Source organism: Ixodes scapularis, unplaced genomic scaffold (genome assembly GCF_016920785.2).
Source record: "Ixodes scapularis isolate PalLabHiFi unplaced genomic scaffold, ASM1692078v2 PGA_scaffold12__126_contigs__length_90152505, whole genome shotgun sequence".
NCBI classification, from domain to species: Eukaryota; Metazoa; Arthropoda; class Arachnida; order Ixodida; family Ixodidae; genus Ixodes; species Ixodes scapularis.
Window position 1 is genome coordinate 20,057,517 of NW_024609838.1, and position 22,251 is coordinate 20,079,767.

General features: G+C 46.0%; 2 protein-coding genes across 5 annotated transcripts in view; one reads left to right on the top strand and one right to left on the bottom strand.

Moving 5' to 3' along the window:
- Positions 1-20,829, bottom strand: part of LOC8030166 (dihydropyrimidinase-related protein 2) — a 39,484-nt gene extending 18,655 nt beyond the window's left edge. Inside the window, exons 1-3 of one of the 4 annotated variants that reach the window (XM_042289455.1) lie at positions 20,744-20,829; positions 19,938-20,023; positions 19,326-19,396 (exon numbers count right to left, since the gene is read on the bottom strand). In XM_042289455.1, the coding sequence (XP_042145389.1) occupies positions 19,326-19,396; positions 19,938-19,983 (117 nt within the window). In that variant the 5' untranslated portion in view covers positions 19,984-20,023; positions 20,744-20,829. Of the gene's footprint in view, positions 1-7,296; positions 7,812-16,969; positions 17,400-19,325; positions 19,397-19,937; positions 20,059-20,743 lie in introns of those variants that run through there. The other 3 variants (XM_042289454.1, XM_042289456.1, XM_029987179.4) reach the window with 3 other exon arrangements.
- Positions 20,830-20,861: 32 nt separating this feature from the next.
- On the top strand, positions 20,862-21,561 carry LOC115312659 (28S ribosomal protein S21, mitochondrial). Its single transcript, XM_029971524.3, has 2 exons — positions 20,862-21,075; positions 21,321-21,561. Exons 1-2 carry the CDS (start codon positions 20,996-20,998, stop codon positions 21,502-21,504), a joined length of 264 nt encoding a protein of 87 aa, XP_029827384.1. The 5' UTR covers positions 20,862-20,995; the 3' UTR covers positions 21,505-21,561.
- Positions 21,562-22,251: the final 690 nt, after the last annotated feature.

The following is a 22,251-nucleotide window of genomic DNA, read 5'->3' on the forward strand; positions in this document are numbered from 1 at the left end:
CCGAGACAAGAAAACGCCAGCTTTCCTAGGAAGAAATGTTTAGTTTTTGGTAAATGGCAAATATTGAGTCTCGAAAAAGCGCTTGAAGTTGACATTACCCTAAAACGTCCTTGACTCACACTGTGCCTACTAGCATCTCCCTCCCCCTCCCACGTACGCTCCCTCAACCACTGCACTTTGCACCTTGCCTTGCGCCGTAGTAGGCATATCTCGCGTAGGCGCGTGCCAATTCCGTACCGTCCCTGGGACCGTCTCGTATCTCACCCCAAGACAACCGCCAAGAGGGCACGTCTGTCGCAGCCCACGGGATCTCGGAACGCGGATAAGCGCACTCACAAACATAGTCGCCATCTTTTTTTCTTTCCTTATCGACAATGCATTTTCTCTACTCGAATCTCTATCTATGTGCTCGCGCGTTGTAACCCAAACGCGTTTTTTTTTTTTTTTTTTTTTTTTTTTTTTTTTTTTTTTTTTTAGGAGCAGCGTGAATGCCGTTAGTAATAACGCGCTTTATTTACTCCTTCCTGATCGTGGGTGCAAACAGAATTTCTCCTCCCTCTTTCGATTATTTTTAGTCCCTGGAATGTGTTTACGCAATGCAGTCGAAGTCGACATGGTAGGTATTGCTCATCCGAAGAGCATGTTCCTGTCACGCGCAAATACATGTTAGCCACTGACAGGCTGAGAACGCCAAGAAGTCTCTTTCGGAGGCCCGGGCTCCGACACGGGCTCGTTGTTTTTCAACGCGCCTTGGCTGCGTGTGCATGCTCGAAGTTTGCGAGACGCGGGAATGCTGTCGAAGGTAAGAACCTTGCGCTGCTGGAGGAGGGACAGCTGAAAGACCTCTCTGCTCTTCTTATCCTATCGGTTTCCGGGGACGGGGGGCCGGTCCAGATGTTGGTAACCGACATGTAATGACTGCCCGGATGTTACAGAAGAAAAAAGAAATGCGTTCCAAATTTTACTCGAATAAAGAATTTGAGTTATTCCAGGCGGTCATGTCACGTGACACAACAGCGGTGGCGTAGCCAGGAATTCAAGGGGCTGAGGTGGTTGGAATGTCCATGACCTGGTGTGTGTGTGTGTGTGTGTGGGGGGGGGGGGGGGGGGGGGTTCAAAGGCACAAAGGCATGTGGTAGGGCTGAAGAAGCCCCTCCAAATTGGCTACGCCACTGCGACACAGGCAGAGCAACGTTGAACGCGGGTGGGTTCTCGAACGCTAAAGTACAAAACTTTTACCCTAGAGAGAGATGGAATATATACATTTCAGAACATGGCCTACGACATCAGGTGGCTGATTTTATGTGACCGATGCACCTCGAGCCTGGAGGTAGGAGGACTTCCCCTAACGCTGACACAAACGTCGGACCGCACGCCTCCGCTTCCATCAATCAATATGTATTTGCACAAAAGAAAAGAAGGGAGCGCAGGAGGCGTGCACGGCTAGCGCGGCTAGCAGATATGTAAACAAGACTTACCGAAAGCATTCCAAGACGCTAATCCTTTCCGAGCCAGCCCACGAGATTCTCCTCTCTTTCCCCGCTCCCCAAGTCAAACAGGATACGCGGTCTGACCCTCGCAGCCTTCCTCCTTTTCGACGCCGATGTCTCCGAGGATGAGCGCAAACAAACAAGCAAACTATTCCGGATTTTATCGTGAAAATGATAACCTAGAGATGTATATCACTTTCACCAAATAAACATCGAAATATCGAGGAAAAACAAAACCCAAGTAACATTCTTCGTCCCCGCCGAGTTCGAACGGAAATAATCCACATAAACTTCGAACATAACAAGCACCTACATTCAGAATAGGAGTGGGTTTAGGATGGGGCTCGCGTGCTCGCCGTCGCAAGCGTGTGTCTGGAGTCTAGACCCGTTAGTCGTAGTTGTCGAGTGCAGCGGATGTCTCGTTGCGCAAGCTCTCGTGTCTGCAGTGCAAAGCGTTTCGAAAGGCCAGTCTCGACACAAGCGCCCACGCAAACCGCGCTCTCGGCGCTTTACTAGTTGTAGACATATACGCGCGTAAAACAACTCGAAATGTGCGTGAGAAAGATACAAAGGCAGAGAAATTCACTCCCAGATTCAGAAGATGTGTCGATGTTTGGATCTTCACGCGCGTGACGGCTCGCAACCGCAGTAACTTGGCCAGTGCTGTGTGGTACAGCACTGGCAAAGGGCAAACTTTGATAGCCACTGAATTGCCTCAAGGCCACAGACACATCTGAGGCAGTAACCCAGACATTACACCTCACAATAATTGTTTTTCGTGAAATTATTGCATTTTCGAATTCGGTCTGAAAGACTGTCAAATGTAATAGGTTCGCGGGGGGAGGGAGGGGGGGGGGGGGAGGGGAGGGGGGGGGGGGCAGTACAGTTCTCGACGCCCTTCAAAAAGTTTGATGGTGTGAAATCAATTCTGTGCAAGCTCACGCCAGTAAAAAGAAAAGAAAAAAAAAACGCAAAATAGTGTACCTGTTCAGACATCCGCGTATGACTGCGTTCAGACTGCTTGCGTCGAACTGCTGCTATGGCGACCCTTACAAACGAGCCAATGGGAAGGCGCTGTGCTGTGCCGACGCAACGCAGCGCAACGCAGTCGACGCCACTGTGTGAACGAGTTTATTCAACATGTCTCCTCACTCGAGGAGCACGGAAATATTTTGAACGTTGGTTTTGGCGTAACCTTCCCTCGCCGTTATCTCCAGTGTCACTTTGAATCTAGGCATAGGTACTAAATTAATCAACGGCTCACCGAGAAGAGTAAAACCTGTGTATCTCCTAAGATGTGTTAAGTTTCGATAGCTCGAAAACCCGACAGAGAAACGGCACGCAGAGTGCTGTTCATATCTCCTGGTCACTGGACAGCGACCGAGATTGCAGCCTCAACCCGATAAGATAAATCGCCAACAACATTGCAAAGTGACAACCACCCTCATATAGTGGGGGTGGGGGATAAAAGAAAATCAATACCATTTAAATCACGATTTGTATCATTCATGATTTAAACCGTGATTGAAATCACATCGGTTTCACTCTAACGATTTTTTTTTAAACCAACCCTTTCCCGAACAAATTATTATCTAAAATATATTTTTATTTGCTGTCTGCCAATCGTTTTATTTTTTCAATGTGCATGTATTTTGTAGAAGAAAACCATTCACCAAGCAAGAAAAGATATTGATAAGGCTGAACGAGTGGTGCTCTTTCGAAAAAAATTCATTTTTTTTTCTCTACTTTCCACTTTGTTCCTTAGTCAAATAATGTCGTATTGAAAGCATAAAAAAAAAAAAAAACACACGAAAGGGAGAAAGGAAAACAAGAAATACGTGCGCGTACATACACGCGCACACAGACCAGCAAGGAGAGAGGACTTGGACAGAAAAAGACCGACAGACACGGAGGTATGCGTCAGGTTGATCTTACATCGGCTAGTATAGCCGTTTCATCTTACATGATCACCGTCCCACCTGCTTTACGAGACCGTGCCGACTCCTCGTGCACTTCAAAACGAAAAGAAAAAGCCATTGCCGAGAGGAGACTCGCCAACTGCGCTCGCAAGTACAAAGGCCACGACTCTATATCGTCGATCTTACTTTCTTTTGACGCTTTGTGCGCTGTTGGTTTGGCCAAGAGACAGAGCCAACGGAGCACTCCTATTTTGCCTTGAGCAGGCCGCAGTGGCACCATGCAGTGACCACAGTGGCAGCCTGTGCCCGAAATCGACGGAAAACAGTGCGGCTAAAAGTTTTTAAGATGCTAAAAAATATATTGGAAGCTGGTTGGATTGCGTTTTGATTCGCTGATGTATTAAAGCAAATAAAATGTTTTCCCTAAGTAAAAAAAAAAAAGAAAAACCTAATTGGTTTTGTTTTAACAAAACGTATGACGTGGAAGAATAAAACAAAGTTATAAATTAAGCTCGATTACATTCACACTGAATTTCTTTTTTCGCTGTGTTTTCAACGATTCGGAGCATTGAAAAATCAATCTTCCACGCAAGAAAAAAAGAATATGTGTGTGTGTGTGTGTGTGTGTGTGTGTGTGTGTGTGTGTGTGTGTCTGTGTGTGTGTGTGTGTGTGTGTGTGTGTGTGTGTGTGTGTGTGTGTGTGTGTGTGTGTGTGTGCGTGCGTGCGTGCGTGCGTGTGTGTGTGTGTGTGTGTGTGTTTTACCTAGTAATAGGAATCGTGAACTTAAGAAACATGCGATTCTAAAGTTGTAAGCGACCATTATAGAGCTCCGCAGCACACTTCCTGCGTTCACTTCTAGGACGACTTCTAGCTACAACATAAAGGTGAAAAATAATGTCCACTTTTATGCGCTAAGTGTGTGAATGCATGCGACCTTGGAAACTTCGATTTTGTCATTAGCGTTCTGAAACAATCTCTTCGCATACTTTCCTCCAAAGTGAACATGTATCTTGTAGAGAAGAAATCACGGAAATACTGCCATTTCTAGACTAGCGCGCATAATTGCCATTTCTAGACTAGCGTCATAATTGAAAACCAGCGAAGTTTTCGCGTTAGATCGGCTGCAAACATAGCAGGCTGTGCCCAACCACTCATAAACCTTAACAGCAGTTTTTTCTTTTTTTTTTATAAACTTAAAAATAATTAAATTAATGGTATCAGTTAGTTGGACAAACCTAGCATCAGCTCTGGGTGAGTATAAATAGCTGGCAGTGCTAGCGTATAAACTGTGCAACATACCTTCGCTTAGTGCACAGGCATTACTTTTTTTCTTCTTGTTCAGCAGCATTCCGACGACCTCCTGCCATTGTGTGCAGCAAGTGTCATCACAAGCGGATACGGAGCAACGCCGAAGTAATTCTCCATTGTTGTTTCATTCACCATTTTTTTTTTTTATATTTGTTACATTTTGCAGAAAAAACAAAGAAAAAAACAAGTACACAAACTACGAGAAACAAGACAATGCCGCAAATTTAGCGAGGTATAGTCATCGGTCCACTGCGTGCAGGAGCGCCCTCCGCTAAAGAGTCGGGCCCCCCGGCCAAAACACAGAAAACAACACAAAACGTAATGACGGCGATACAACGTATAAAAGAAATGGCCGCCGTTCCTGACCTTGGGAATTTCGCGTAACGTCGCGACCGTGTGAAGAAAAATGAAGGCTCCAGGGGGCCTATGGATGTGTTTGTTTGCTATTTGATAACAGCTTAACGCTCTTTCATTTTTCTTTTTATTGTTTTGCTTATCAGCCTCGACGAAGTGACATCCTTTTGATGTAGCGCGCTGCGGTCGGTTCGGGCGTCCCGCGGGCTCGTTGTCGTCTGCTCGTTGCCGAAGCAGACGACGCGCCCAATAACGTCGTCTGCTGTTTTTTGTGTGTTTGTCCAACGAGGAGCTATCTCTTCGCACGTTTGGCGCACTCGTAGAAGACGACCTTTCTCACGTCGATCTGGTGGCGAGCTTGCTTTCTTGCTGCCTAGTTTTCATCCCTTATTTAGGACGCAATTAAACTGATTGCGCTTCGAAATTTAGCAGGAAGGCGGGGATACCATCACACGCTCGTTACTCATTGCACGCGCGCTGTTAATGGAGGCAAGCGCCTGTCTGGTAGTAGCTAGTGCGTAGAAGCTGTCCTGTTTATGTATTTCTTTATTATCTTTCCGGTCTTTTTATTTTTTTATTTGTCAAGTCTTAGGACCTGCCAACCGGTTTGACCCCGGAAAGCCAGGAGGGTCAAGCCCATAGGCGTTCCCTGCGGGGGGGGAAACCTTAGAGAACAACCTATCGAAGGGGTTTTGGGATAATAAAGATGTCACTGATGGGTTCGACTCGGGGTGGTCTACGGATCTGGCTAAAGATGCATAGCGAACTGCAATGCCACGCTATGCCGACCTTCTTCTTATTGCGTCCATTGTGTTTTTACGGAAGGCGAGCCGAAGAGAAGCACCTGCTAGTCGAACAATTCTGTTTTCGTCGACGACGCATGCACATTGCAATTCGCCAAGGACTCAGTCGCGTATCGCAGGTGCAACTTTCATTTTCTTTTTTCCTTCAAAATTAGGTTGCTGTAATTTATACATGATACAGCAGTAGTCCGCTGTGAAAATGCGTATGTGTACGAAGTATTTCAATCGTTGCGGCAGATCACCTACCTTTACATGTACATTGACTTTTTGTTCTTTTTTTTTTTTTTAATCAAGTACATGCACACCGAAAATAAAACGCCCCAGAAATGCGGAAGTATTACTTTTTTTAACTACAAACACAGGTGCGGACTAAATATAACATGGTCACATATTTAGTTAGAAACCACGCCATGGCTCATATATAGGCCGTACATTTCCCTGTTTTAGTCGAAAAACATAGATACACATCTGTCGGTTTCAAAAAAAAAAAAAAAAATTAATAAAATTTAAGAACGACGGTAAAGATTCGTGTCGAAAATACAAAATCGGTTGAAACCAAAAAATAGGAATTTCTGGAGATGTCTTTGCTCCAGCGAAGACTTTTTTTTTTTTTTTTTTTATCAATACACTTTCCTTTGCGTGGGATGTTTTCACAGCCTTAGCATCCGTCCAAAACAGATCACCAAAAATACACCGATATTTGTAGAATAAATAAACACCGAAAAACATGGGCGTGCCAACCGGGGGGGGGGGGGGGCAAGGGGGCGCTTGCCCCCCCCCCCTCCCCCCAGTTCTCAGAGTGAAGGGGGGGGGGGGGCAAGGCATTTGTCCCCCACCCCCCTTGAATCAGCCGCCACTGGGCAGGGGCGAACACTGTCCGCCGGCGCCCAAGGGATACCAAGGGCACCGCCCCCCCCCCCCCCCCCCCCCCCGCCCTCTCAAAAACAAGTTGGTACGCCACTGCCGAAAAACACCTGCCGATGGAGTTGTTACAGGGGTACAAAGCACCCAATTCAGCGCGCGCGAAAAGTCTATAGACATATATATATGAAGCTCTGCGTTATCGCAGGTACACGTTGTTCCGAGGCTTATCTGTGCGTACAACGCGAAAGGATTATCGGCCTCTCGGCAATGCAACGCAACGGAAATCTAACGCTTTCTCGCCTACGATTATGCGGCCGACACCAACGAACCGCACAATTAAAAATGTCCATGCAGTAATTATTATAAATATTTGCTTTGGGAAGTTGCGCTTTATCGGAACTATATTAAAAGTCCCGCTGCTATATCGCTCGCAACCAATATATGGGCGTTGCACGTTGTAAAACGGTTGTAAAGCTAGGGCTTCGGCATCTGGCGCGTCGTAAGCACATGCGCGACGACGCGCAAGCCATGTTATTGATCCAAAAAGGCGCTTCTACCTTCAAGTGAATGGGAAGCTTCTTTCCAGGCCTCACTGGATCCATGGCTAGTCGGGTGATGGTGGTAAACGCGCCGCTCCGATGTCTTCGTCGACTCTGTGTCCTTCAGGTTAGATGAGCAGAAATATCGCAGCTTCGGCGTGTGCGCAACGCAGGACGACTGTTAAAGTCCACAGCAGGTGTTCATCCGTCGGCACATCACACAACTTCGACGCAAATATTCTTTTTTTCTTTTTTTTTTAGATGAGGCGAATTGCGATGGCTCGTACAGACAGATGTCGAGTTTAGACTGTCTGAGGTTTCCGGCGACGATATGAAAGGGATGCTTGAAGAGGATGCGTGGAGAAGGCCGATGGGGAAAACGGGGCGAGCGTCTGCTTGAGTACGAGCGGCGCTCGCGAAGGAGAACCACCTTGCGATATTCTCTTTTGGTTTTTCCAGTTTCTGTTTGCACGACTGGGTCAGCCGCTCGGGAGTCTCTCTGCTCGGCTCCGCGGAGACGCGCTCGTTGAGATGGTGGCGCCACGCGTCGTCGCGCAGTGCGGGTTCCTGGCGCCGAGGCTTTTCTGCGCGTGTCGTCTGCTAGAATTTGTCTGCTGCGCGTTTCGCGTGCATCGGAGGCACTGTTATTCCCGTGAAATCGTGCCCTTGGTGCGTTTTCAGACAATTGATTGCCATATAAAAGAGGATTTGTTCCATACTATAGTCTATAGGTGACTAAGAAAAGATTACAATGCACACACATAATAGCACAAAATTGCGAACCGATGGATAGTGTCCAAGTTGGTTACGCTCTGATATTTTTCTATGCCCAGTCTCAGGTTAATCCAACATGGTTAAGGTTCACCAGCTCGCCTGCACCCTTACGATATTTTCTTTGATATTTTTCATTTTTTAAGGACCCTGTATGAAATAGACACAAATAATCTATTTAATAGGGCCTCATCCCCTCAGCTCCCTCCATCTTTTGATTTGTTGCTCGAGATTCAAGTTTGTCCTTATCTAAGTAAGTGTCCGTGGTAGAGCGTGATGATCACGTCACTTTAGGCTTAGCGATACTTTCCGTCGTATTGACGGGAAGTTTGCAAGTTATGGTTGCGGAATAAGAAACATAAGATACTTATGTCCCTTTTATTTTTATTCCGTGGGCTTTCATTTGTCATGTTAGTGTGTGGCGCTATATATAGTCTGTTATCGCTGGCTACCTACCTCGCCCTCACGTTTGTGAGGACGGGGTGGCCGCATAAAAAAACAACCGTAAAACAACGCTATGCGTGGCTCCGCTCAACGCCAAATGTGTGGAGTCTTGTTTTTGTGGGCGCTAATCTCGAAAAAGGGGGTCTGACGAACGCCTCTCGCTTATCGTGACGTCACAGAAATGATACGTTTCTGCTGAGCGGGGTAGTGACGTCATTCCTTTCTGAGAATGTGGGAAAGGGCGGGAAGGGGGGAGGGGATGGGTCGTCCTTTGGCGTTGTCCACTAATACTGCAATTTTACTGGCTAAAAAGCGATAACTCTGTTCAAAAAAGAAAAAGAAACTCTGTTTAAAGGAGCGGTGCAACGATATTCAATTTGAATGTTTTTTCACTTTACACGAGCATACTGCACTAGTGGGGCTCAACAATACTCGTAGGCACCGCCACTGGCCAAGAAACTCCTTTGTTGCGGTGTAATTTCAAGGACAAAAGCGATCATTTTCATTGAATCTCTCCTTTGCCAAATTGAATGACGTAACGTGGGGAGCGCAGTACACCCCGATGACGATATTTGAATGCGGTTTATAAATTGGGCCCCAGCAATGCGTGGGAACTCGATTTGGGCTCGTGATAATTACTAGCTCGAGAAGCATTCGGGTAGAGGCCCGTGTCCAATCGCTGCAACGACGACCATAGCCGAGCCATAACATTGTCTGGAACTTAGCGCGTGTCCTGTGAAGAACGAACGCGTGTTTCATAAGTCATCAACGTGAGCGATCCGTTCTAAGCGGTATTTGCGCAAAGTACAAAAATCGTTGCATCGCCCCTTAAACACACTTGTATTTGTTTTTAGCTTTATTCCAATAAACTAAAAGCCTAACAAAAAAATTAAAAAGGCCATTGCAGGATTGCAGTCCCCCTTGCTTTTATCCGCTCGCTATAAGTATGATCTGTGATTGGTTAATTTGTTGGTTAACAATAATTTAAATTGGTTAACAATAATTTTAAACAAAAGCAAATATTGTTTAAAATTATTGTGCACCAAGGAACCTTGATAATAGCCTAGAAGCTTTCCAGACATGCTCCACATATACGTAGAGAAAATCTAACCCATTGCTAGGTAAACGACATATGAAATTGATCCCTGAAAAGTGTATAGTTATAAAGAGCACCTCTGCAGAATTACTTTTCTAAACTGCTTTAACAATTTCTAAAAAAAAAAAAAAAAAAAAAATGGAAGACAAAAAATTGCACGCTGGCCAAATACAAAAAAAAAAAAAAAAAAAAGGGAAGGGGAACACTTTTGATTTATGCTTTTGACACCGCAACCAGTGGCGTAGCCAGGATTTTATTTCGGGGGGGGGGGGGGGGGGGGGGGGGCGGGTGGGCGGTCCAATGGCATGAATCCCCCCCCAATGACGAAGCAAGCAGGGTGAGCTTGGCGGTACGGACGCTCACGCAAAGGTTGGCGAGGCGCTGTTAAAATAAAACGGGTAATGCTGCATTATCTTTTTTGAAAACGTAGCAGGCTTCATTTACAGAAATACGGGCGCAGTGACTCACTTTTTACTCTCGTCGTAGTTGCGGCCCATTAACTTTAAAAGCTTTCACACAACCCCCCCCCCCCCCCCCCCCCCCCCCCCTGTTTCCCCTTCGCTTTTTGAGGTATAGCACTCTATTACCTACATAGCCTGTCTGGTACTGGGTAGGGCAAGAAGTGCCGATTGGGCTGGCCTGGCGGGCCATTCCAATTGGCGGGCCATTCCGATTGGCGGGGCCATTCCGATTGGCGGGCCATTCCGATTGGCAGGCCTGGCGGGCCAATCGGAACGTGACTACATATCACCGAAGTGCGCTTTTACAGCGAAGAAGTATGAGGCTTTTCGCTGCGTCATGCTCCAATATGTGTGCGTCACGCTTGTATACGTAGCGGATATCGAAGCCCTCAGCACGGATTATGGCGCTTATCGTTCACCCCTTTGCCAAGTTACACCAAGGCAGGGTATAACCTTGGGCTCTCACTCTACTGGCGCCGCCTGGCTGTTACCGACAAAAACAATTAATAAAAAAAAAAATCTCGGCGCTGAAAAATTAGAACAACCGTAATCGCACAAATTCTGAACAATCACAAAAATAAAATCTATTATCTATTAAAGGTTTAAACGAATTCGTGCTACAGAACAAGATGCCGAAGGAAAGAGAGTCATATTTTTGCTAGGCCGCTTTATCTTGCAGTGTGGTCTAAAGGCAGCTGCATATCCTCGGGGCGATGAGAAGTCGTCAGTCCGAACTCGTCGTTCCGCCACTCGAAGAAATGACACCACACGCCACACACAAACACGCGAACCACATGCCGAACGTGGAAAAGAACTTGAATACTCTTGCGCCTATGCATAGTGAGAATATGAAGGCCCTTCAGAGTTTCTGATGTTCCGTGCAACGAAAATATTAATCTAATAACGAATCGCATCGGGTGCCACCTCGACATGCAAAGCAGAAAGCTAGACGGACTTCGTCGCATCCGTGAGCGACCATCGAGACGGGTGTCTCGATGGAGGGAAATTTCACGAAGTGATGGAACCTTCGCCGAAAATGGGGAAATTTTAGGCGTCGAATGAAAGAGGGAGAAACACGAAACGCCCGTCACGTCTGCGCTACAGGCGGTCGCCCTCTGTCCGGAGGCCCTATTCCCAAACGCCTATCGTCTCCTCAAGATCCTAGCGACTCTGCGCGTAAAAACGGCGGAAGCTGAGCACTCGTTCTCTTCACTACGACGGTTAAAAACATACCTGAGAGCATCCATTTCGAATGAGCGACTGCTTGGGTCTAGTGCTTTTGGATGTTCACCGCGACATTGAAGTTCAAGCGGTGAACATCCTGGATATTCTTTGCCGTGAACGCAGGCGGAGCGCCTGGCAGAAATTAAATGACCAAGAGAGATTGTAAATTGCTTTCTGAAATAACTAGTCAGTTACTTTTTTATTCGCGGTCATTTCTAGCCCAAAGCACGTAGTTCTGATCAGTACAGAAGGTGTGCCTGAGCGCAGCGCCAACCGTTGCTTACAGTGCAATGGTTTTTAATATTAATTTAATATTCCTTATATCACTGACATTGTTTTATATTTATCACAATGGTGTTCGTTTTATTATGTCCACTTTAGTTTGATTTAACTATGCATTTGAATGGGGATAGTTCGTTATACTTTGCCTTGAAATTGCCATCCTTCACCACACAAATGTTTCGAAATATCAAATTCCGCATCCCATCAAATAAGCATGATTGAAGAAATATGGACTATTTTATTTCTTTGAGCATGTTCTACCCCACAAACATTCCTCCCGAAAGCATATAAGTTGGAGATAGTCCGCGCTCCCGCTTTGCTCCGTGCCCCGTGCAAGACCGACTGCAGGGTAGCGAGCGAACCCAATGCACCGGTGTGCGTGTGTGTGTGTGTGTGTGGGGGGGGGGGGAACTGGAGGGTAGCTTCGGCATTTCGAGGGGTGTTTCGACCCCCCCCCCCCCCCCCCCCCCCTTGCCTACGCCACTGAGCGCAACTCATCATAATTAACATTTGAGCGAGGAACGGCGAAATAAGAATTACGATGACGTAACAATGCGTCCTACTGTAGCTTTTTTCTTCTGCCATGCGCACGCACGCACGCACGCATGTAAGCACCTGGCATTTCAGTCGAACTCTCGTTCCAAGTTTCGATGAGGGAAATACTATAGACCTTTTCTGTGTACTCTCGTCCCCAGCAACCTAATAGGCGTATCCGGTATGGGCGATGAAAAAATAATCGAACGTTTCAACCTGCAAATAGTAAAAAAATAAAGGGGAGGCAAAACGAGAAAGTATGACGGTTACGCTTATATCCGAAATGTCTTCTATTGGCGTGGCAAAGGCAAAACAATGTTTTCGCCCATACTGGAAGTGACGTCAATTCAAGATGGCGGCGCACTTGCAGAAAAGGTCTATACAGCCCCGTTCCAACCTGGGTCAGGCCCAAGAACCGAAGAAATATGTTTTCCTCTTGGCAGACCGCACCCCTCCGGCACAACAGTCGCGGATGCACTTGATTTAGGAGTCACGGTGTAGCCACCCACGACGATGTTCTATAGCTCAACCATACACGAATGTTTCGGAGTTTACAAAAAAAAAAAAAAAAAAAAAACAGACGACAATTATCCAGAGTTGGGCAAAGTACATATGAAAAGTACTTGAAGTAAAGTACAAAGTAAATTAGAGGTTTTGTACTTCAAGTAGCAAGTACACCGGGTACAATGTACTTAAAGTAAAGTACAAAGTAAATTTGATAGGTTTTGTACTTCTAGTAAGTACACCGGGTACAATGTACTTCAAGTAAAGTACAAAGTAAATGATAGGTTTTGTACTTCAAGTATAGTAAGTACACCGGGTACAATGTACTTCAAGTAAACTTCTATAAATGCAATGTTTTGAAAGTAAAGTACAAGTACTTTTTAACACAACATTTCATGAAGCCCTTTCATTTCCCTGTGATAGTGGTTTTCAACCAGTGATGCTTCGCGGACTTTTTGTGGAACGACGGAGGTGATGGGGACCCCGTTTGCGGTGGAAGAAGGGAAATGTATAGGTTAATTATGACAATGACTTAATTATTGGATATAACTAAGGGCTAGTGTCAAGTAGACTTCTCTCATTGACATACACGCGAAAAAACTCACCCGAAAATTGCAACGTTTTATCTCAATCTAAAAAAAAAAATATATATATATATATTTCGATTGCTGGGTCCCTAATGAGGCCGGGCTTCGCGGACCCCAAAGGGTGTGGGTACGCCTTATTTAAAAACCAGTGCCCTAAACAGTGTTTTTTTTTTTTTTTTTTTTTTTTACTGGTATGCGTTGATGGATAATCGGGGGCCCATCAGTTATTTTCGCAAATGGCGGCGAATATCGGATAAAGTAGAGTGGTCACGGAATAGTTCTTCTATTCTGGCTGACGAACTATTTGACACAATCAACTTATAACTTATAAGACACTTATTTGTTGACATAGTGTCATTTTGGGATACAGATTTAACGAAACCAAATTTGGGGAATATACTTTTAAGCCGGGAGTCCTTAAAAAGTACCAGAAAAAGTACTTCAAGTAAATTACAAGTACATAGTAAGAAAAGGTATACTTCAAGTATAAGTTTTCTAAACATACTCGAAGTAGTACTTTAAGTACAATGCACTTCAATCAACGTACGAGCATCCCAAGTAGCACAAAGTGGGCTCTGAAAGAACGCCGACATGGGTTCCAAGCACGTAGCCAGGGGGGAGGGGGGCTACGTGCTTGGAACCCCCCCCCCCCTCCCCCCTTTTTTCGAAATTCTCCATTCTGCTGGAACCTCCTCCCCCCCTCCCCTTCATACAGCCTTTTGTCATGATGTGGTGAAGACAAAGTCACGAAGTGTGCCGGCAGATAAAACGACGGCAGCGAGGTTGACAGACATTTATGGGTTTCTTCACGCTCGTGGACGTTATGTTGGAGTGGTATTAGCGGCGAGATGTTTTAGTGGCGCCCTCCTACGGTTCCCCCTTGTGACGTCATTACCTTGCAAACAACAAGTTCGATGGTGTTTGTAAATAGCATGGTGGAAGCTTGAAATCACTGCGCTCTCAAAGGAACACTGCCAACACCGTCAAAATTAGAGTTCTTTCATTCCTCTTATTTCCGTCGATGATAAATCCTTTTCTGACGTCATAGTCAGCGTTCGGCCAATCGTGGAAGGCCGACCACAGCGACGCTTTCGGTCGCGCACGTCGCCAATAAACTCCATCCGACTTTGGGTTCGCGAGTACTGCAAATGCAGATAACTTCGTAGCCTACAGAAAACCCGTTAATGAGCACTTTTTTTAATTTTTTTTTTTTTTTTTTTTTTTAAGGGGAGGAGGTTATTTTACACTGCGCAATTTCTGAACGATTCAGATTTCGTAAGATTAATGATTTTGATGATGCCCACTGCGACCGTAACATGTTTGGCCTCTTTAGCATCGCGTATTTTTGTCGAATCCCGAATATGAGCATTAGGTATTTTTCGTCTTTTCGTGTACGTCACTTAGACTCTCATAATTGTCTTTATACGTTTGTTTGTATCTTCATTATGCCTTTCGTACATTCATTTTCCTCTTTTTTTCTTAAACGATCGAAGACACCGGCAGTTTTTCCCGTACAAGCGTTCTACTCTTTTAAGCGGGCCACATATTTCACTTGTCTTATATCGTGATTGAACGTTATCCCAATCCTTATATGACTTCGTGTTCTTTTTCTTTTTTTTTTCTTTCTCGATGTCACGTCGGACATTGGAAGCCGCACGTGGCACTCCGTTAACGACGAAAGCCGGAAGCAGCTCGGGCTTCAGCCCGGGCTAACAAGGGCACCTCAAACACCGATTCGCGTCAAGGGAACGCGTTCTTTCTGGAAAGACAGGGTTCTTCCCTTCACGGCCAAGCTGACAGTGCGGTGGACGCTACGCTCCCACTGGACCAATCAATCGCCTTCCTTTCATCACCTGACCCCGCTCTCTGTGCTAGAGCTCACTCTAAAAAAATCGGGAACGTCTACTTTCCTGCAACGCACGTAGCTTCCACAGCACTGTCAGCTTAGCGGCGAACGGAGAGTAGTTTGGGTTTTTGGAGGTCGGGCGCCGCCGTCAAGGGGGCGAGAGGGAGAGGGGGGGTGGGGGGGGGGGGGGGGGATGCTTATTCTTAGCAGGGAGCTCCCGAGATTTTTTGGCCCCCGGTTCAAAACCGTAGACTCTGGAGGCGTGTGTACGCGAGCAGCACATACCCGCGGATGTCATGCATCGTGAGCGGCGGCGGCGCTTTGACGTGCCTATGTACACGTGTTTTCGGGTGTTGTGTGCTGGTTTGTAAGTTTATTCCTTTATTATAATGTATAGCTTTATTCTCCAGCATTTTTTTTAGAGTGATGTTCTTTTGCGATGCTGTTAATATTTTTTTTTTTTTTTTTTTTATTCTCGGATGTTGTCATAATTGACATATAAGCGAATTTTCCAGTCGAAAAGTATTAACTAGGTGCACCATTTTCTTTTTTACTTTGTACAATAGTGATTATTGAAAACTAAAACTTTTCTACATCTATATTTGTACGTGCAAATATGATATTCAACCTCTTTATTTAGTTTTTTATTTCGTTTCAAAGTGACTTCTTTTGTATGCTATTATAATGACGGCTAAACAAAAGAGGGGGACGAGGACAGACATGTAAATGTCTGTCAACGTCCCTCCCTTTTGTTTAGCTTTCATTATAGTAGTATCTATATCAACACAACCGTCCAACTCTCTTCTTTTGTGTGTACTGTTTTTTTTTCTCCCCTCCTGCTTGGGCAAACCATTGTCCTGCAGTATGTTCTAAATGAAATAAAAAAAACAAAAAGTAACAGAATCTCAACGCCCCGCAATTGCGGTCCAACTCGAAGCTGCCCTGATCAGAATATCTTGCAACTTGTGCTGCCCACCAACGTATGTTGCCAGACAGCATAATGTTGCTGGAGAGCTTATGTTGCTAGACAGCATAATTTTGCTCGAAAGCTTATGTTGCTAGACAGCATAATATTGCTCGAGGGCTTATGTTGCTGGACAGCATAATGTTGCTGGACAGCATATCCAGCAACTTATGTTGTACAATCTTTGCCGCGTCTCCTTTGTCATGCAACTTCTGTCACGCAACTGAAAGGATGAAAATATTAGCTCTCGTTTAACTGGTAAATTATAACGCATGAGACATAATGAAATAGGTTATGTGTTATGACACAAATAATACGGTAAAACTAGACTTTAAAATATACGCCATGAAATTGAAAGTTGATTCGATTTTTGAGTTTGCAAACTTGAAGGGACCTCTTGGTTCCTGGCTCGAAATTATAGTTGGTCTAAGCAGACACCATGTAGGATCACCTGCCTACACATATTGCGCATATTCAACTGTGTTTAAAATCAAAACGCTAATGCCAAAAAAAAAAAAAAAAAACAACGAAAAAACAAACAAACAAACAAAAACATTTGCACAGTTATTGAATTTAAAACTTATCAAGTGCAAAGTAATTATAGCATAATATTTCACACACATTTTCAAAATACGATGACACTTGGGTTTGAAAAGGAATGTCCCACCCAGCTTCTATTTTTTTTTTTTTTTTTTTTTAAGTTTATAACATGGATATTTTTCTTTTTCAGAGAGAGAGGAGAGAGAGAAAGAGGGGGAGCGATTATGCGTCGATACATTTCCGATTTCCTTGATGCACAGTCGTCTGATTGTGCTAACCAGTATACTGGATAACGGTCAATAAGAACCGCAATTTAACGCGTTCCAAAATGCCGAGTCAGAAAACTACACCGCAACTTTCAATGTCCCACAGTCTCTTAAAAACTTTGAGAGAAAGATCAACGGAACGTGTGCAAACAAAATTGTCACGGCGTCTCACCTTGATTCCGCTGAATGACATCGCGTCCCGGGTCTCTCTCCCTCCGCCTCCACCTTTTCCTCCGACGGCTGCTACACCACTCCTCAAGAACCGTTTGCACCACGCAACTGCCGCAACCTGTGGCTTGCCTTGTCTTCGGCTCGTATCGTCTTGTATTACGACCGCGTCTTGGCACGCCCACCGTTTCTACGGTCGTGAGGTTCAACCTCTCCACACTTTGGATGTCTCCGACTTGGCTCTGCTGCAACTGCCTTCTCCTCTTTCCCATTTCCCCCTCTCTCCATTTCGCCCCTTCCCCCGAGTCTTTCTCCCTCGCTCTTTATGTTTTGTTTATTTTTTGCGCGCGTCGTCTGCTAATTTGGGTTGTTCGTTCAGTACGTTCCCTGCTCTCGATTTCCGCATCACTGTTCCGCTGTCGTATCGGGGACTCACTGTCCCGGATGTAAGCTAGCGGTTAAAGCGGTTACAGACGCTCGTGGGATGGCGTCGCACGCGATGCAACTTATTCGAATAAGCAGACGATAGACACAACAGATTCAGGCACAACTGTGTGTTTATCCAACGAGTTCTGTTCTTCCCTTCGGGCATCGCTTCGTGGTATGCCTGTCAAATAAATGCAAATTCACCCTGGAATGCTGTTCTTTCTTCTCATAAACACCGGGACCGGCTTGCCAAAAACAGTCTTAGCTAAGACTGCGTGAAACAAAGCCCTGCCAGAGCCTGCGGACAAGTAGAGTGGCATGTCTTGTCGAGTTTCAAGTGCTCGCACGCCCCAGGTTTGCTTGGCAGGCGTTCCTTCATTTCGCAGTAACTTGGCAAATAGCGAACGCTGCGGCCCGATCGAGCCAATCGGAGCGACGGATGCGAAGCACGTGACAGCCCCAAAGGTACATGGACGAGAGCGTAACCAACACTGGCGTAACGAGCAGTTGGAGAAGAGGAAAAGGAGGAACTGCCCTCTTACCCAGACCCTTTTTTGTGCGTTCCAAATGTCGCTTTTGTATCCCTCAGAGATTAGTCCGTCATTCGAAATTCGTACAAAAGCGGCTTTGCTCTCTTTTCCACCCGTGGCTTCGACAGCACTGTGCGCAACTATACTCCGTGTCACTAGTTGCGTGCAGTACAGGTGAAGGCAACGTCAGGCGATGGGAGAAAGGGCAAGCAGTAGAAAGGCTGGGGAGGAGAGAAACCACCTCCTCTCCAACGTTCCTAGTGCTCTTCTTTTCTCCCTTCACCCTCACCCTCCATTGCCCTCATCTCCCGAACCGCCTTCATAGTATTCACCCTTTCTCTCTTCGCCTGCCATTGCCTTCTGCACTGCACACAACTAGTGACACGGAGTGTAGAGAGATAGCCTAAAGTCACGTGTCTCCTTCCGACGCGCTGATTGGCTCGCCGGGAACGTAGCCTTCACCGTTTGCCAAGTTACGGTGGGACGGAGAATAGCTGTTTGCAGCAAGCCCGCCATGTTCTTATTTACTGCGCATGGTCTCACATACATTTGATTAGCATAGCAATGCGAAGTCATCCGTGAGAACACTAACACAGAATGGAGCGTTCCTAAAGACCTTTTTGTGTTTCGTTCACGCAGCCACCCTCCGTTCAGATTTCATTAGTTCCCCCTTCTTTTGTTAACAACAACAACGTAACGTCCCCTACAGGCGCACTCGCAGACCAACGTTGGCGCAGACAGACTTCGTGACGGCCGAGAAACCGAAACCGAGAAACCACGTGACCGCGCAGGTGGTCTCGCTCAGGACGGTTAATTAGTATCCGCCTAAAACGAGTTTTATTGCGACACCCCCTATTGACGACGGTGGCATTAGAACACACTGGCGCGTGTTCCACCAGTACCGCCTAGAAGACAAGGCCCGGGCATGTCGCCCCCAAACGTCATCACTGGATGAATGGATGGATGAGGCTGAACCCTTTGAATCGAGCGGCGGCTTGCACCATCTAACAGTTTTTTTTTTCTAACGTTTACTTAACTTAGTTGTATATCTAGAGATTGGTGGATCCACGCAGCGCGAGGAGCTTCCGCGTGTTTGCCGCTTGGGGCGGGATTTACCATCGATGACGTCATTCGCAGGGCCTTGTCTTCTAGGTGGTGGTACAAGTCAGGTACAGGTTCCACAAACCGGAGCCTTCGTGCGGCGTTACACGTTTCTCTGAAACCAGCGTCTTCTGCTATGGGGTGGCAGATAGAAGTCGTCGTGACCTTACGGATCAATCGTGACCCAGAAGCAAACCTCTCCTTGTTGTTGCGTTCTTTTTTTTTTTAGTTTGCAGCGCGAGACTCTTATTTTCTGTCGTGTCGTCACGCGGAAGAAGATGAATCGAGTTTTTGTTCTCTCACCTCTGATTGGCCACCGTACGGACGGGCCGCTACCAGGTTTGAGGAAGACTTGACGTAGAGTTCGTCATCATCTGACATACAAGAAAGAAAAAAAAAAAAAAAATATAAGAATGAATTATACGTGCATGAATATTCCGATAGCCACAGAGAAGTGTGTAGCTTGCATCCATGCTGAATAGGTAGTAATAACATGTGATTTGGCATAATTAATATTATTATTTTTTTGTCATACGACCGCTATTGTTGGTGTGAATGTCGGGAACTATGTAACTGCTGCATGCCTTCTGTTGCGCTGTTGAATTAATGGGACAGTCATGTTACGATTATCCAACATTTCTGGTTGGGAACGCATATTCTCGGCACGCTCTTAGCCTCACTCGATTACAAAATAACAACTTGTGCACCACGTGTATACCGTTTATGGAGAAAGGACAGAAGTGTTCCCATAAGCGCGGTAGCCTAGGTCATTCTAATGTCTGACATATTAAAAATCCGGCCTTGGTTCTGAACAAAAGCTGATAGAGCAAAACGTTATGGTAGTAATGTGACAAAGCGACTATGGTTTAATGATGTGGGCGGGGTGCGTGTAGAATAGTAAAAAAAAGCCAGCACCTTTAAAAGAGTGACGTTTCCATTGCGGCATGCTGTCACGTGACATGAATCTGGGCGGCGACTTGGTGTCGTCCTTGCCTGGGACCCTTGAGAAGACAGGTGACACCCAACTGAGGGCCATCGTAAAATTCAAGAATTCTAGTTTCAAATTATTATATACCTATCTACTCTAATAGCCTGCTAGGGCACTGTCAACTTTTAAACTGAGTTCTAAGTTGGCAGCGCATCAAGCGAAAAGTGTAAACTCAAAACCATGGAGCCCCTTACAGTTCTTTCGGGAGCCGCGAGTACGATGTGGCCAGTGTGGCTCTGCCACGAGGCGAGCTTGTTCGGCGGTGAAGGTTACCGCCCTTTCTCTTTTTGGCGCATGCGTGGATGCGCTGACGCCAGCGTTGGGTTGCGGATCGATAGTTCGGTTCCAGTCTGACCAGACATCGTTTATTGTGCCACGAGAGCACAGAGAGGAGAAAAAGAAATGCTTTGTCTTTTCGTTGCGCGATGCGTGCACAGGTCTTTTGTGTTGGACGTTTGATTGTGTACTTTGTAACTAGGACGGCGGAAAGTATGTTTACTTTCGAGGCGTATTTGCGGTTCTATCGACTCGAAAAGGTCGTTCGATTTGATGACTATTCAAAAGTGAGCCAGTTCTTGTGGTTTTTGTTTCCGTTGCCCTTCTGCGGAATTTAAAAACGGTCAGTCCCCGCCGTTACTAAAACCAAGTGATCGCTCTAAAAGAAATCAATTGATAACGATTAATACGCGACATCTAGATTTCATTTGTATAAATTTTTGTTTGAGATACGTACTTGAAACTTGTAGCAGTGTTAATGGAACAGAGTTTCAAAGCTGCACCGCTGTACTTGCTGCCCGACGTCCTACGCGGGCCGGCCGCGGGAGTGAACGGAACTCACTCCAAAGGGTTTAGCCCAATCGCGTCTTCATCACTATAAACTAAAATGGCGACGTCCTGCGCGCTCGCGTAAATTCCGCCCGCACGGTGATGTTGAATTTCTTGCGGTTCATCGTCGAAATTTCATAGCCGTAATTTTCACGTCGGAATGAGGCATAAGTTGTTCATCGCCCGTACGGTGCTCGTTCAAAACAACCAAGTCGAAGAGGCACTTCGAGTGCTGAACCGGTAAGCGAACCCTCGTGCCGGTTTGAGCTGTTGAGCAGACGAGCTAACCATGTGCGAACTTCACAAAACTGCCGCTTCGGTGTTGACCACGGGATCTCTAATGTAATTGCGTTGTAATCTTAAAGCGAAACTACGACAGTCCTTGTCTGGAACGTTCGGTTGCCCTACAAATTGAGGCTGAATATTTGCGTTTGCGTCTACGATCGCGCAGTTCGGCGAGTCATAATGGCACTTGACCTTTGCAGCATCTTGGGCATGGAGGGCATCTTCGACCGCTATCGTCTGACCAGGTACTACGAAAAGCCCACCAAGACGCGGCGGAGAGTCAACTACGAAATCTGCAAGGCTGTCTACGACGAAGATATGGCTCGTCGGATTCAATTCACGCTGCGCAAGAACCGACATGACCCATGGCTGGGAAACGATTAGAATGTCCAAAAAATTACCTGTCGTCACTCTGTAGATAAAGCAACACAAAATCCTGATGCTACCGTCTGCTTGTTCCGACTTCGTCTATTCCAAGATCGTGCGAAGGCTCGCCCCGATGCACGCGCGAACGATCAGTTCGTGCTCTCGCTGGCATCGCAAGCTCTTGTAGACACGCGAGAAACCGGCTGCTAGCCTGAGGCCTTGAACGTGCATCGCGATGCTCATCCAAATCGAAACGCGCAGGGGTTGAGATTAAAAGCAGTGCAACTCTCGCTCCACGTGCTCCGCATTGTATGTGATGCACGTTGAAGACCCCATGCTACCAGGGGTACTGCACGGGCTGAATTGTTAATCTACAGTACAGATACCAAACACCCTCTTTAAAGTTTGCAGGTTTTTTTTTTTTTTACCGCAAAAATAAACTACTCATCGCCGAACGCTCATTCTCTGCCCAAAGGTAGCGCTAGAGGTCTGAACCAGATGCCAAATTTTCAGCACAAACCGACATCTTATCTAAAAGTTATTTGATTTTCTGAAAATTTCAATGGGAAAATGGGGCCCATTTTTGCCCGTTTTCGGCAGGGATCTGTCGTCTGAAGGGCTGGAAAATTAATAAGTAAATATAATTTAGGAAAAAAAGAAATCCTATGTAAGCAATTATTTTTGAGTAAAAAAATGAAATATGTTTACAAATCTCTAATGCGAAATTAGAGCGCAGCTCTTGAGGGGGAGGAGGGGAGGGTATGC